The sequence below is a fragment of the Triturus cristatus genome, chromosome 4_1 (assembly GCF_964204655.1).
Source record: "Triturus cristatus chromosome 4_1, aTriCri1.1, whole genome shotgun sequence".
Taxonomy (NCBI): Eukaryota; Metazoa; Chordata; class Amphibia; order Caudata; family Salamandridae; genus Triturus; species Triturus cristatus.
The window spans coordinates 936,905,542-936,920,028 of NC_140585.1; the positions used below are offsets into that span (position 1 = coordinate 936,905,542).

The 14,487-nt window shown below is 42.9% G+C and overlaps 1 protein-coding gene across 2 annotated transcripts in view; it reads left to right on the plus strand.

The window, feature by feature from the left end:
- LOC146855869 (uncharacterized) overlaps positions 1 to 14,487 on the plus strand; it is a 218,660-nt gene that overhangs the window by 17,937 nt on the left and 186,236 nt on the right. For both annotated transcript variants that reach the window (XM_085653815.1, XM_085653816.1), the window contains exon 2: positions 6,743 to 6,813. In XM_085653815.1, coding sequence (XP_085509941.1) covers positions 6,744 to 6,813 — 70 coding nt within the window. In that variant the 5' untranslated portion in view covers position 6,743. The remainder of the gene's footprint in view (positions 1 to 6,742; positions 6,814 to 14,487) is intronic.

Genomic DNA, 14,487 nt, shown 5'->3' on the forward strand with positions numbered 1-14,487 from the left:
CCTCATGATCAGAGCCTCAGGGACTGTGAGCCTTGCTTCCCCAATTGGTGCCACCTGAGACCTGGACCGTTGGAAGTGGGCCTGAAAGTGCTCTGTCAGTCCATCTATGGTACTGTGGGCAGGACAAATGCAGTGTAACGCATCTCCTGGCAGGTCAGCTTCAGAACCGTAGCCTGCAGTCTCCACAGAACCACAGCTCCCTAATGCATCCTCCATGCAGGCCTTCGCATTGCAAGTTCCACATTGAAGGCATCCTCTATGACAATGCAGGATTCTGCACGCACCCCACAGCTCCTCGGACCCACCCCTACACGATGAATCCTCAAGGCAGGATCTTGCAAAGCGCCACAAACCAGTATTTGAGCTGCTTTGCAGCAAGCCTTACTTGGTCCTTGTATCCAGTTCATGCTCCATCACAGTCAGCCTGAACTTGTAACTTTGTCCCAGTCCGACACCATGAGATAACCACAGTTGCTGATTTATGCTTCTAGGCACTATTTTTACTTAAATCTTTCAAATTGCATATCTCTGGTTCTATTGATTAGATTTTTGTCATTTTAGTCTCAAATAAGTTATCAAATTCCACTCTATTGTTCTAAATTATGTGCAATTTTTCTTGTGTTGTGTTTCCACTTTATTACTGCTTGAAGTGCTGCATAAATACTTAACATAATGGCGATAAGTTGATCCTGACTTCTTCGTGCCAAGCTACCAGAGGGTTACACACAGGTTAATTTGGTTATGTCTTCACCCTGACTGAAATTGTGGTTACCGTTTGAGTAGGTTTTCACCACCCTCAACCAATAACCCAATTTCCAATAGACTGCAGGGTAATTTAGAGGTTGGCGCTGGGATGCTCCAAAGGTCTCCAGCCTTTTCTGTAAAAAGAGCTACTTCTGTTCAATAAAAATTATCCCAAGCTACTAACAAATATTATCGGTGTTGTACTAGAGACCACATAAGACAAGGTTCTATTGGTAGTCACCCTGTGCAGGATTACCAGAAGTGATGACTTTGGTGCTGCAGCAGTAATTATCAGTTTGGAGTACCTCAACATGGGCAACACATAACAACCATAGCTGCAATGCCTGTGCCATCAAGGAAATACCTTTAATAACAAATCTCCATAATGCAGCATGATTTGTCATTTAAATATCAGCTTTAAGTATATTTTGGACACGCCAGCTTCTAAATTCTAAAATATCTAGGAAAAGTGAATCAGAAATCTTTTAAACATACCCCGATAACGATAGGGATGCCCTCTTGGACAATAGCCCACAGAGAAAGGCAGTAGAATGCCTGATCTGCATGAGAACATTCAATGTTGCCTCTGATAAAGTCAGTAAAATAATCAATAAAAATTGGAAGATTTCAAACAGTGGGACCCTGAGTCTACCAAAACCATTGTTTTCACACAAAAGAGGCAGAAGCCTCAAAGACGCATTTGTCCACACAAGACTCTTGAAACAGTCAATGTTGATCAGACCATTCACTGGGACCCTCCCAAACCTAGTAGGACACGATCCATGTGACAGATGTAACACCTGCACCCTGACAATAACCAAATAATCGGTGGATGTGGCTGGTAAATTAGAGTGGGAATTGAGACAATTTGCAAATTGCAATACCCGAGGGTGGTTTATATGATTACATGCCCAAGGGATCTCCGCTACATTGGCATGACCACACGTAAAGTGAAAAAAAGAATTGCGGAACACGGAAGCAACTTGATATGTGGACAGAACACAACAAAGACGTCGGCACACTTCATTGAGAAGGGGTATGCAGTGACCAACCTCATGTGGCTGGTCCTTGAACATGTACCAGAAACCACCAACTGTGAACGAAGTCCTCCTCGAAAGAGAACAATGCTGGGTTTTCAAATTAAACACCCGTGCAGTTGGCCTGAACAACAATATCCCATGGGATCAATTCACCACCTAACTTGCGCATTACCATGAGACTGAGATGATGAGCTTTTTTACATCTCCTCTGATTTTCTCCTATTATTGTTATTTTAAGTACCATTGGTTCATTTCTTCCTTTTTTTTTCAGCACTTGGTATCTGTCCGTCCAAATGTTATTTCTCAGCATCCATTAATTTTTAAGTATCCATAATAATATATTTTTCCTCCCACTTGTCTACTTTTTCAACATTTAAACCCCCCGTTTTTCAGTATGTAGAATTCATTTTTTACACAATACAATTTATTTCAATAATTCACTTTAATTTTGCAATCTCAGTTTGGTATTTATACACATCCATATTTTCAATACATAAGGAGGATGTTTTTCTTCCATTCCAACATCACATATTAATGTCGACACAGAACAAGCAAATGGTTCCATACACATCTACCATTTTGCTAGGTTAGGCGGTCTGGCTGACCGGTACCCATCAGCCACTGCACAATGTGCGCTTAGCGCATCTCTCGATGGAGTTCGATACTGGAGTTTAAAAACAAGGAGATCTAGTCACTGCTTAGCATGCAGGCACAGATTATATTTTTCAGGTGAATGGGCCAGGCGGGAACCTTAACTGTGTAGGTATGGCCTAGCAGTGTGAGTCCTTACTAAAGTAAGAAATAAGGGGCATAAGAATGAGGCTAATATGCTCTCCTCTATTACACTTACACATTGTATGACTACAGGCACATCTTGCATCTGTTGACCCATGGGGCACTATTAAGTGTTCCCATACGTATGTACAAGCATTATATATGTGTATTGTGGTGTATGATGATGAGTATGCACTTAGGAATATATCTACTGTGTGTATTAGAAGTGCTCACTATTTTGACTAGCATTTACACTTCCTGGACGGTATTCGCTACATATACATAGCCTTTCACATGGCATTTCATAGCATGATATGAATGTTAACTATTAGATGCTAGTTTTCGGAAAGCCATCTATTTATTTTTACCATGATCGGGAATATATGTTGTAGTGTCCCCGGGAATATATGTTGTAGTGTCCCAGGACATTCCGGGCTAACTCTTTATCTCTTCAGAGACGCAGTGGAACAGACACCAAGTAGGTGCATACATTCTTGAACATGCATTGAACCCTCTATTAGCTTCCTAATTTCTTTCCCAGTTTTTTATCATACCGACTAGTGTATACATTAAAGCATTTCACAACCACTAATCAGGTATATTTAACCTTAAAGCATATCCCCTCCATCTCCTATTTTACTTGATACATTGGTTGAATACCCTCTAGTGCTCCTGTGAAGTTTACTGTTAGCAGCACACTCTGTTCCACAGCGGAACGGTAAGGAACCCAATGATGAAGCATGCCACCAAGGGGCAACCCTGCTGGGTGAGAGGTACCGAAAAACAGCATGATTTGCTTTTCTGGTACAGGATTTCTGGTCAGTCCATTTGAGAGGATGGTGTAAACACATCAAGTGTCCGTCGGAAGGGGAGATATAACCAAATAGAGCCTGAGTTCACGGAGGGGGAATCAACTTGGAGGAAAAAGGCAACAGAGAAAAACATAACAAACTGATTTTAGGGTTCTAGAATTTAGTACGCATGTCAATTATCCTTCAGAAGTGGAGAAATAACCAACCTAAAGTCAAGGAAGGGGTAATCAACTTGGAGGGTGGTGAACAACAGAGAAAAACACATTAAGAATAGGACAAGACCTGACATAGTCTAGTGGTGAAAATAAAGAAACTGCCCAAAACAATAGTACCAACAAATTAATATAAAGTCCCAATATAATGTTAGATTCCATATCATAACCCAACAAGTCCAAAATAAAACAAAAGTCAGTCTCCCAACCCAAGTGTTGTCATGGGTTTAAGGTAACGTTTCCTGGCTTTCTTCAGAGAGAGTAGGACCACTTTAATCTTCTCCTTTAATCGCAGTACTTACCATCTTTTTTAGCAAGATTAGGGTAATTTGGGGGCTGAGGGGTTGATAAAAGTAGAGAAAAAGTGAATTAGGGTATGACAGTGATGGCTGAGTCTAGGAGGACAGGAGGCACGTGATGTTGCAATGCTAGACAGCCTGCAATATTTGTACAGCCTTGACTGCTCTTCTCATGTTTTCAAGGCTCTCACATCTACCCAGTTTACAGCTCCCTGGTGGCCTCTCTAAAAGAGCTATGTTAACGTAACAAAGGAAGTAATGGCAAACAAGAGTTCTCAGAAGTGTCCAGGGCATAATGTTGTCTGGATCTCACCATGATCTTCTTGGTGGACATTCTTTGGGGGTGGAGATCATAGAAGGGTGCAGATTCAGGCCCCAGTTTTTTTTAGGGCTTCTGCACTTGAAGAGGCGGTGGTTTCAAGGCCAGATGATTAATGGTTCCTGGAACACCACTGTTGTTTCTTGTTTCTGTCAGTGAGGATCCCTATCATCAGTTTCCACCTGAAAGGTAGTATCTAAATCAAACCAGCCTCCTCCATTGTGTCCTCTGCCCGGGGTCTTTTGTTTTGTCGTTTATGTCACTCTATGGGAGGCTGCATCTTCTCTCTTTGGGTGTCCTCATCTTCTTTCTAGGTATTGGTGGTATTCACAAGGGCCACACTCAGTGGCTAAGACCTTTCTCATTCTTTGCCCACGATCCTCTTGTTCCCCACTTCCTTTTTGACTGTGCTCTACAAAGGAAGTATGAGAAAGTAAAAAACTATGAGTACATATGCCCTCTGATTCATATACTTAACAATAGATATTGTTGTTATTGTGATTGTCGTGAAAGCAAAATGTGACATTGCGTCCTATGCAAGGTTGATATTTTTCCATGCTTCCTTAATTACTGGGTGAGTAATGTCAACAAAGCTACAGGTGTGCAGGTGTAGCACAATGCTCAACACAAACAAATAGAAGTTTGGCATATGGGATAACTTGACTTACTCTAATACTGCCTCTTCACCTTTGCTCATGATGGCCAACAGCAAGGGAAGAAAGAGTCAGAAAGCTACATGTGATGACTGCTAGGTGTGGCATGAATGGTTATTATCAGTACAAAGTGCTGTTGTAAGAACATATGATCATCCGTCATAACGTTAAACAATAATTATTAGGATGAAATTCTTGTGTGCTAGTGTATTATACCTTTACATTTAATACATGTATTTTAGAAACATTAACGCATCAAGACAATAGTTACATTTATCACATACTGTGAGTTACACATTTAGCATGATACCATGGAAGACAGAAAATATTGATGTGACCCAACAATGCTTGTAAGAAGCGTTTCTATATCCAATGATTTACTGCTGTGCTGCCGCTCATAATCCTCCAACTAAGTGCGCCGGTCTGCCCTGACTGGGATTCAGGTATGAAGCTGAAAGCACACCCCCAGCACATTCTCTGCCTTTTTCTGTTCACAGCACCAGGTGTCTCCCTAACGCTTGTGGCCTCCTTGGTTCTACAGGTGTGTTACTCCCACTGCATTGCAGTGATAGGTTATGTCTGTCCAGATGTCCATGTGCTGCATAGCTCAGCCAAGAGCCTTGCTCTCCATAAAGTTGAGGACATTTTTGGAGTACTCCTCCCACGATGAGTTACAATTATTCTAATGAGAAGCTGATGGTCCTCTCATTTCTCGCCAGACATTTTGGGGCTTCTGGAATAAAAGGGGCATCAGGATGCAGGAGGATTTTTCTCTGTTCTAAAAAGAGCTCAGATATGGCCTTACTTCCTCTTCCTGTTTGCAACTTGTTGTTGTTGTGTTTATAGGAAAATTCTTGCTCTGGCACATAGTTCTACACCTATTTAGAAGAGGGTGGACAACTCTGCCTCAATTTCATAGTTCTAGGTAATGTTGCATTTAAATAAGTAAAATACATATGTTTCCAGGTGGATGTGGTTGAGTGTTGACTTTGCATTAGCAGTTGTAGTAAAAGGGAATGTAGCCTATAGATATGTATTTGCTCTCTACTATGTCTGTCTCTGTTTACTGTTGTGTGATTGCGTGTTATAGAAATGGTTACATCATTTTCCCTTTTTGGCCTTGTGTGCTGGTAGTCTTATACCTTACCTCCATCGATTTGTATGAGATTACCTTGCAGTATGTGTGAGGGGCCATGTGTAGTGTGTAACTTAGCCCAAAGCTTGACTGGGGCAGATTTCCGTCTGTTTGGGCTGTAATACTACTGGAGTAGATATGGTGTACTTTTGGTGAATAGTAACTGTCTCTTTTGTAGGTGTGTTGTTATATGTGTATGCCCCTCCCTTTGCTTCCCCTACCTTGTAGTAGATATTGTCAAAGTTACAGCCACTCCCCCTTACCCTTCCTACATTTACACCACAAACGCATACCTATGTGTACAGAGTTCACTGCATTTGTGGCGGAGAACTCAATACATTAGAGACAGGAGAGACAGCAGAGACGTCGGCCGAAAACGATATCTATCCGTTTGTGAACAGCATGTGTGAGCATGTAAAGTAGTACTACTTTACATATGTAAAAATTCTGTCATGAAGAGGCCCTGTGATCTAGGAGTACCTAATAATCTAGTATGGTGATGGCTTCTGAACGAAGGCAGGGGTCAGTTAGCCAGCGGGCCCTAGTATTTTAGTACAACAAAGATTCTTTTCAACATGCCGAGAAGAATGTACAAGATTACCAATTGGAAGGTTGCTTCCAGCATTATAGCTGTGAGTCTACAATTTGAAATTGCATGCAGAGAGAGTTTACCAGTTTACAGATGTTCATGTGCACTCCTGTTTCCGACAGATTCTTAACTTTCTGATACATACTTGAATTTTTATTTTCACAGGATGAAAGCCTCTCAAAATGTCGGTATTGTGTTCTTATTGCTTCTATGCATGAAGGTCAGCTCTACAAAAGGTAGGTTTAGTTGTGTGTACATAATTCTATTTATACCTCATTCTTCATATGAAAAATATAAAGCAGTGAGCAGATCTTATTAACTAAAAGTGGAATCCATGTGTTGGCCGCTTATACACACTATTTGTAGAGTGTGCAGATGAGTAGAGCTTCTTGGTGCTAAGTCCCAAAAGAAAGTGAAAAAACTGAAGAAAAGTGTAGAATATTGGTTAAAACGCTGTTAGCTGCTATCTGAAAATTGCAATGGAGGGTTGAAGCTGCAGTATGGCAGAAGAGATTTCCAAAGACTGCTGGACACCACAGAAACAGGTTTATCACAGGAGCAAGCTCTTCAAGAGGGGAGACTGTGAAGAAAAGACTGATTTGTAGTTTTTAAAGAATGAAAATGAACATACCTACAACATGTAGAGGCCAGAAATGGCAGAGGGAGAAAGTAGGCTGATTTATTAACAATTGTTAGAGATTGCAGACAGCTGTCAGGAGATATGTGTTCCCATTTTCTACACCCTGAAAGCAGGCTATTGGCTACATAGATTTATGTTGCAATAGCAACAGCAAAAATATTGTGGTACCAGAATATTGTGTCAAATATATTGATGAAAAAATATCTACGTCTATGTACTTTGATGATCATATATTGTCTAGGCACGCATATGTGGAGTTAAGTAAAGTAAATCCATATTTACCTATATAAACTCACTCTCAATATGTTTGTGCTTGATATTTTTAACACAATATTTGTTAGTCAATATTGAGATGGAATATCGGTTGCATATTATATCAGCTGCATAGAAATAAGGGATCATACAGGCAATTCCAAGCAAATGCTGTTAAAATCTTTCAACCTAAATTTGATGAAAGCATGAATAACGTGCGTGCACCTGCGAGTTTAAGAAGGGGAAAATATATTGAAGAATTTTAGATGGAAAAAACAAGACCTAGTTACTAACTAAATCTAGGCATTCAAAGGGATTTAATTTAGAATGATGGCTATGTTATGCACAGCTTTAACTGGGCTTAGCTTGCGGTACAAGGATATGGCCATTCAAAGGCATTTCATTATGGAGAGGAAGCATCGGTTAATCGTACCTTATTCTGAGATGTATTTTCCTTTTAAAAGCTGGAGGGCATGCAACATTTTACCACCACAAGACAAGAGGCGAGGTGAACTGTATAGGAATAGGGTTCGAGTAGGTTGAAAAAGAGTTGAGTGTTATTTGCATTCATATAGAATTTGCCTGCAAGGGTATGCAGCACATAAGACAGAATATATGAATATTGATAAGGAGGGTTGAAAGAACAGCACCTTGTGGTACACTGTAAGTCACTGATACCCACTGTCAGGTGATTGAGGGAATGAGAGAATTGCTTGGGCTGTCATTCACGGCATTCTCCCAAATCACAATCTACAGCACCAAAAGGCAAACAAGACAAGTCTGTCCACACTAGACTAGGGTGCTCACCAAGGAAAATTATTCATATATTGAGGACCCTGACATCCTATTTGCCTCAGTACAGAACAGAACTAGGGTATTACATAAAAGTGTGAGATTTGGCCTCTCACACCACAACTGGGTGCCATGCTTCATATTTGGCCCACCACATCGCCAGAGAAACATCTAGTGCGGGTGGACCCCCCCACGTTTACTGAGTGTACTTATTTAGTTCTGTGGGTTACCTGTTCCAGTGTGTAGATAAAATCTCAGGCTCCTTCCTAAGGGTTTCTCTATAATTTTAGGAGGGCCAATGAGATGGTTAAAATTGAACTGTGATCTCAGATACAGGAATAATACCAACCCGAATGCATCACAGTTTATTTTTAAAACTGTATTTAAATACAGCTTTTACGCATTAACTTTTATAGTTACGGTAGGATTCATGTTGGCTGTCCTTTTTTCAGTGTTTATATTTTGTTTATTTGGGTCGTGTTTTCTCAGTGGTTTACAAACCTTTTGAAATCATTGCTTATTAGTATTTATTCAGTTGCTAACACGTGAAAAAGACAAAAACTGTGTTTTTTCAGTGTTTACAAAACATGTTGTTTTTATGCAGTGATTGTTATGAAGTGTACATATTTAATTTAAAGGAGAAGTAATGTATGGTATGGATTGTCTATCCATTGGCTGTGTCTCCAGTGGGCCTATGTTAGATGGTTTTAAGCAAAAAAAGTCTGTGCATTCGATGCACACTCACATCTCATTAGCCTCTCTCATACTCACCCAGTCAGGACTCCCTCTGGTTTGCAGAATTATTAATGGTCTTAACAAGTAAGAGTGCTATATTGACATGCTTTAATTAAGGGTGGGCGGAGCTGGCATAGTGTCTCTTAACGGAGCTCCACGGAGTTTGAAAAAAACTCAGTGGAACTCTGCTCTGCTCTCTCCCACCTCCCAAATTAATTAACATTTTTAAAAGAAGGTACATCCCTGTGTGGCTGCCTCTTCCTCTGCCTGGCCGCTCTCCTGCCTGCTCCTCGCCATCCTTCTTCTATGAAAAAACTCCTACATTGTACATCTTGCGGTAAGGCATAGTTGAATGAGCACGAACTGGGTTCAGAAATGTGTTTATTAAAACTAACCCCGGGCGGGTAACTCCGCTCTGCCACGGAGTCGGAGATTTGCCTACCTCTGCGTTCGCAATGGTGGGCAGATAGGCAAATCTCTGCAAACTCCGCTGACGGAGCGAAGTTACCCGCCCGGAGTTAGCTTTAATAAACACATTTCTGAACCCAATTTGTGTTCATTCAACTATGCCTTACCGTGTTTTATGATATTGTAGCGGTGGTCAACCATGCCAACACCATAGTACCATGTGAAACATATAAAAGTTGAAAGTACATCAGATTAATTTGTAGCCCTGCATACTAAGGCACCTGAAACCTGATTCTTTAAGCTCTTTGCTTGACTACATAAAGTTGGAGCCGCTGTCGGACATTTGTAGCTGTCAAGTGTCCCCATTGCAAAAAACTTATTTTAAGGCAGGCCGAACCATTTACTAGATATTACATTGCATTCTGGGACCTAAAATATTTCTGTGAACATTGTAACTATGGACTCAAAAATCCCAGCAGTAAAGGTTAGTTGTGTAAAAAGCCAGGATTAACTAAAGGCATCATACGTAACAATGGGGCAATTTGTGGCTATATATTTTGTTGGTATATTGAAAGTCTTGTATCATGTTTTCACCACTAACCTGCATGCATGGTGACATCACTCTTTCCACAGGTACCTGTTGATATGCCTAATATTGAATGTTTAAAATCTGGGGTGTTTGACATTTATCCAGCCATTGATACTTGCTTTTAGAAGAGGGGGCTAATCTATCTAAGAGTGTAAAACATTTAGTGCCTGTGGCTAAATGTGATAGTACATATTGGTAGAGAGTTTTATGAACAGCTATTTCATTATTCAGTGAAAGAATTAAACACTACCAATAGATCATAACTGATTTTGTTTCCAGTTTCCCTGTGGTATTAAAACAATTAGAGCAATCCTAAAACATGCTTCTGAACCCTGCATCATTAATCCAAGCACAAAGAACTGGGGGAATCAAAATGAAGAAGAAGCCAATATTTAATTTTAGTGACATCCCTAAGCAATAAAACTGTAGACACTATAGGGGGCGCCCTTGTTCACAACGTACCCATTCAGTCAATGAAAGCCCATATACGCGTCGTACGACCGGCTCCAATTGACTTCTATGGGAGTCTGAGTGACCCGAGTCCGTCAGTATACGGCTGCATCGTACTCGATCGGTCGGACTCCAGGCGCACGGCTCGGTCGGAAAACCCTCCCGATCCGACTCGGACGGAGGGCTTTCCCAACGAGATCGGAATCGGCCCCCTAGTTGAAGAAGGTGATGCATTTGCCACTGAGCTACTTTCTGGGGACTATGACTGACCTACAGACTGTGGAGGCGGTGGCTGATGTCTGACTGGAGCTGAGCAGGGTTGTCGGAGCACACTGCCTCAGGGATAAGCTTGGGGACCCACAGGCTCCTGTGATCTATCAGCCCATAGCAGGAAGGCGAGGTGGGTTTGGACAATCAACTGCTATATGCTGAAGGTTGAGTCATATGCGGATGTGCCCCTTTGCTGGCGACTATTGATATCAGTGATTTGCTGGCAGCCTCCCCCAGGCTTCTGCCGTGCTGTGATCACTGTTGCCTGAATTTAGGTCAGCCTGATGGCTGGCTGAGAGCACTCATGACTGGTAAGGTGGATGACAAACAACCTAAGATACAATTTGAACTGCACGTGCCTAAAGCATTATTGGTTCAATCAATCAATCAGGGGATTTGTAAGTTCGCTACTCACCTGTGGGGATCCCAAGACGCTGGAGCGGGGAGGAGGGTTAGGCAGCTCCGTTCAGTCAAAGAGCCAGGTCTTGAGCGTCTTCCTGAAGATGTTCAAAAAGGGGGCCCGTCTGATGTCAATTGGGAGCTCATCCCAGGACTTGCCCGGGATGTAGGAAAAAGCTGTTCCCCCTGTTCTGGCTCTATGGATGTGCGGGGTCTCGGCAAGGGCGAGGTCGGTGGATCGGAGGTTTCTCTTGGGTGCATGCAAGGAGATTCTCTCATTGAGGTATTGGGCTCCGGTGTTGTGGAGGCATTTGTAGGCGTGGGTGAGTATCTTGACCGTGACTCTCTTCTCGATGAGGAGCCAGCGGAGGTTGCGCAGGTGCTTGGTGATGTGTTCCCATCGTGGGATTCTGAGGACGAGTCTGGCTGCGGTGTTCTGGATGGTCTGGAGTTTGTGGAGCAGTGATTTGTTGATCTCGGCGTAGAGGGTGTTTCCGTAGTCCAGTCTGCGGTTATGAGTGCGTGGGTGACTGTCTTCTGTGATTCGGGCGGGATCCACTTGAAGGTCTTTCGGAGGATGTGGAAGGTGTTAAAACAGCTGGAGGCAACGGCGTTGACCTGTCGGGTCATCGAGAGGGAGGAGTAGAGTACGATGCCGAGGTTCCGAGCATGGTCCGTGGGGGTGTGAGGGCTGCCAAGGGCAGAGGGCCACCTGGAGTTGTCCCATGCAGAGGGGGAGGGTCCGAGGATGAGGACTTCTGTCTTCTCCAAGTTGAGCTTCAGGAAGCTGCTGCTCGTCCAGGCTGAAATGTTCTTCATTCCTTCCTGGAAGTTGAGTCTGGTGGTGATGGGGTCCTTGGTGAGGGAAAGGATCAGCTGGGTGTCGTCGGAGTAGGATTCTATGCTGAGTTTGTGCTGTCTGACGATGGCGGCACGGGGGGTCATGTAGATGTTGAAGAGCGTTGGGATGAACGATGATCCTTGGGGTACTCTGCAGTTGATTTCTGTGGGTTCGGAGAGGAATGGTGGCAGTCTGATCCTTTGGGTTCTGCCGGTGAGGAATGAGGGGATCCAGTTGAGGGCGGTTCCCTGTATCCCGGCGTCGTGGAGTCTGGTGGTGAGTGTGAGGTGGGAGTTGGTGTTGAACGCTGCGTTGAGGTCAAGTAGGATCAGGGGTGTGGTGTGTCCTTGGTCGAGGAGGGTGCCGATGTTGTCTGTGGCGGCGAGAAGAGCGGTCTCGGTGCTGTGGTTGCTGCGGAATCTCAATCAATCAAAAAGGCTTTATTTCGATAAAAACATATCATAAAAGCTGAATATAAATAGATTTTTCCAATTTAAAAAAACATTTACAAGAACCACTAGATTCCATAAATTTTCAACGAAGAAATAAATACATTCTGTACAAGTTAAAAGCAGTTAGCAATTTAACAATAAAAAGGAATTAAACATTAATTTTAAGCCTTTTGCTACGTAAATACCAGGCCCATGATAGAAATTTAGATAAACCACAGACATAAAGTGGGCGTGAATCTGACGTTAGGATACGCAGGGCCTCAATGTGTGACCTAGTGCCTAAAAGCCGACACAGTGCTTTGAGCCACTTTTTCCTGGGTTTTACATATTCCGGGCATTGGAACAAGAAATGCGCTAGGGTCTCGGTGCAAGTTGTGCAAAAAGGGCAAAAGGCAGTTGTCTGTGCCGGAATTTTCCACCGTGCTGTAAACGCTCTTAGTGGGAGAGTCCCAACTCTAAACTTGAAATAGAGAGCTCTATCGAACGGTTTTTCAATAATGTCCAGATACAGTTCCCGAATGGGTAAGACCTTGAACTTCAGGAAGTCCTCCGTTAGTTTTCCCAAAGACTGATTAACATATGTTCGGGACATAACCCAATTCCAGTATAGAGTCTTTAGAGCTGCCTTTGGTGGAGATGATCTATTGTCCCATGCTTCACTTAGTCCAAGAGCGATAAGTAAAGCTTTTACATCTCTCAACCACTTTATTTTGTGCCATCCTGGTGATGCCATTATTTCGGACAGCCCTTTAGCGTATTTGGCGAGTTCTGGGACTCGCCACAACCGGGCCCATAAAAGCAATGGCCGGAGTTTTGCAAGATCAGCTATAGAACGACAGCCTAAATCAAACATCAACGGTAAAGTTGGCGTACCCTGAGGGAGCAACATCAATGATCTACAAAATTTGTTTTCCGACTTAGAAAGTTCATCTATATTTTGGGTACCCCATAGTTCTGCTCCGTATAGAGCTGAACTAACTCCTCTTGCTTTATAAATGTCTACAATCGGGGCTATCGGTCTTATTGTGCAGAGACACTGTTCCTTTAGTAGGGCCCCTGTCACCCTCTTATGATTTAGAAGCATTTTGGTTAAATGGGAGGTCCATTGCATTGTTTGTGAGATGCGTATTCCTAAGTAATCAAATACCCTCTCCCTGCCTAAGGGTACTGAGTTCAGGACAGGAGGTCGGGCGAGTTTTTTTGGGGGATTCATCACCAAATATTTGGTTTTGTCAGTATTAATGACCAATCCCCGCTCCAAGCAAAAGGTCTGAAAGTTGTTAAGGAGCTTCTGAAGGCCCATTGGGGATTTGGATAACAACAGCGTGTCATCCGCAAAGAGGAGAGTTGGGACACGCTCGCCCGCCAGGGATGGTTCGTCTGAAGGGTCTTTTAACAGATGCTCAACCACACCGTTGACATATAAAGAAAAAAGGGTGGGAGCAAGAACACATCCCTGACGGACCCCTCTATCCACCGGGATTTTGTTTGTTTTCTCTCCCTGTGTACCCCATCTAATTTGGGCAAAATTACCTTCGTGGAGCCTCATCAACATTGAAAGAATATAGCGTGGGAGGCTCATTTTATAAAGGACTTCCCATAAAATCTCCCTAGGCACAAGGTCAAAGGCAGTCTTTAAGTCAATGAAAGCGAGATAAAGACTGCCTTTGCCTATAACCACGACCTTCCAATAGATCAGCATTAATCTAAATACTTGCTCTATTGTTCCCGTACCTGTTCTGAACCCCGCTTGGTAATTGGAGAGGATATCATTATCTTCAATCCATTGTTGAATCCTCCCCAATAGGACCTTCCCAACTACCTTCTGGGTTGTGTCCAATAAGCTTATAGGGCGGTAGTTAGAAGGCTCGTCCCTTAAGCCCTTTTTGAAAATAGGGACGACCTCTGCGCCCTTCCATGATTCCGGGACTGCCGCACCTTTATGGATGGCAACAAGCAGAGAATGTATAAGCTTCCCCCACGTTGGAGTATCGTAGCGGAGCAAGTCGCCAGGAATACCGTCACGCCCAGCCGCTTTTTGGGGCAAGATAGTATTAATAGCAGACTCAACTTCTTTAGTTG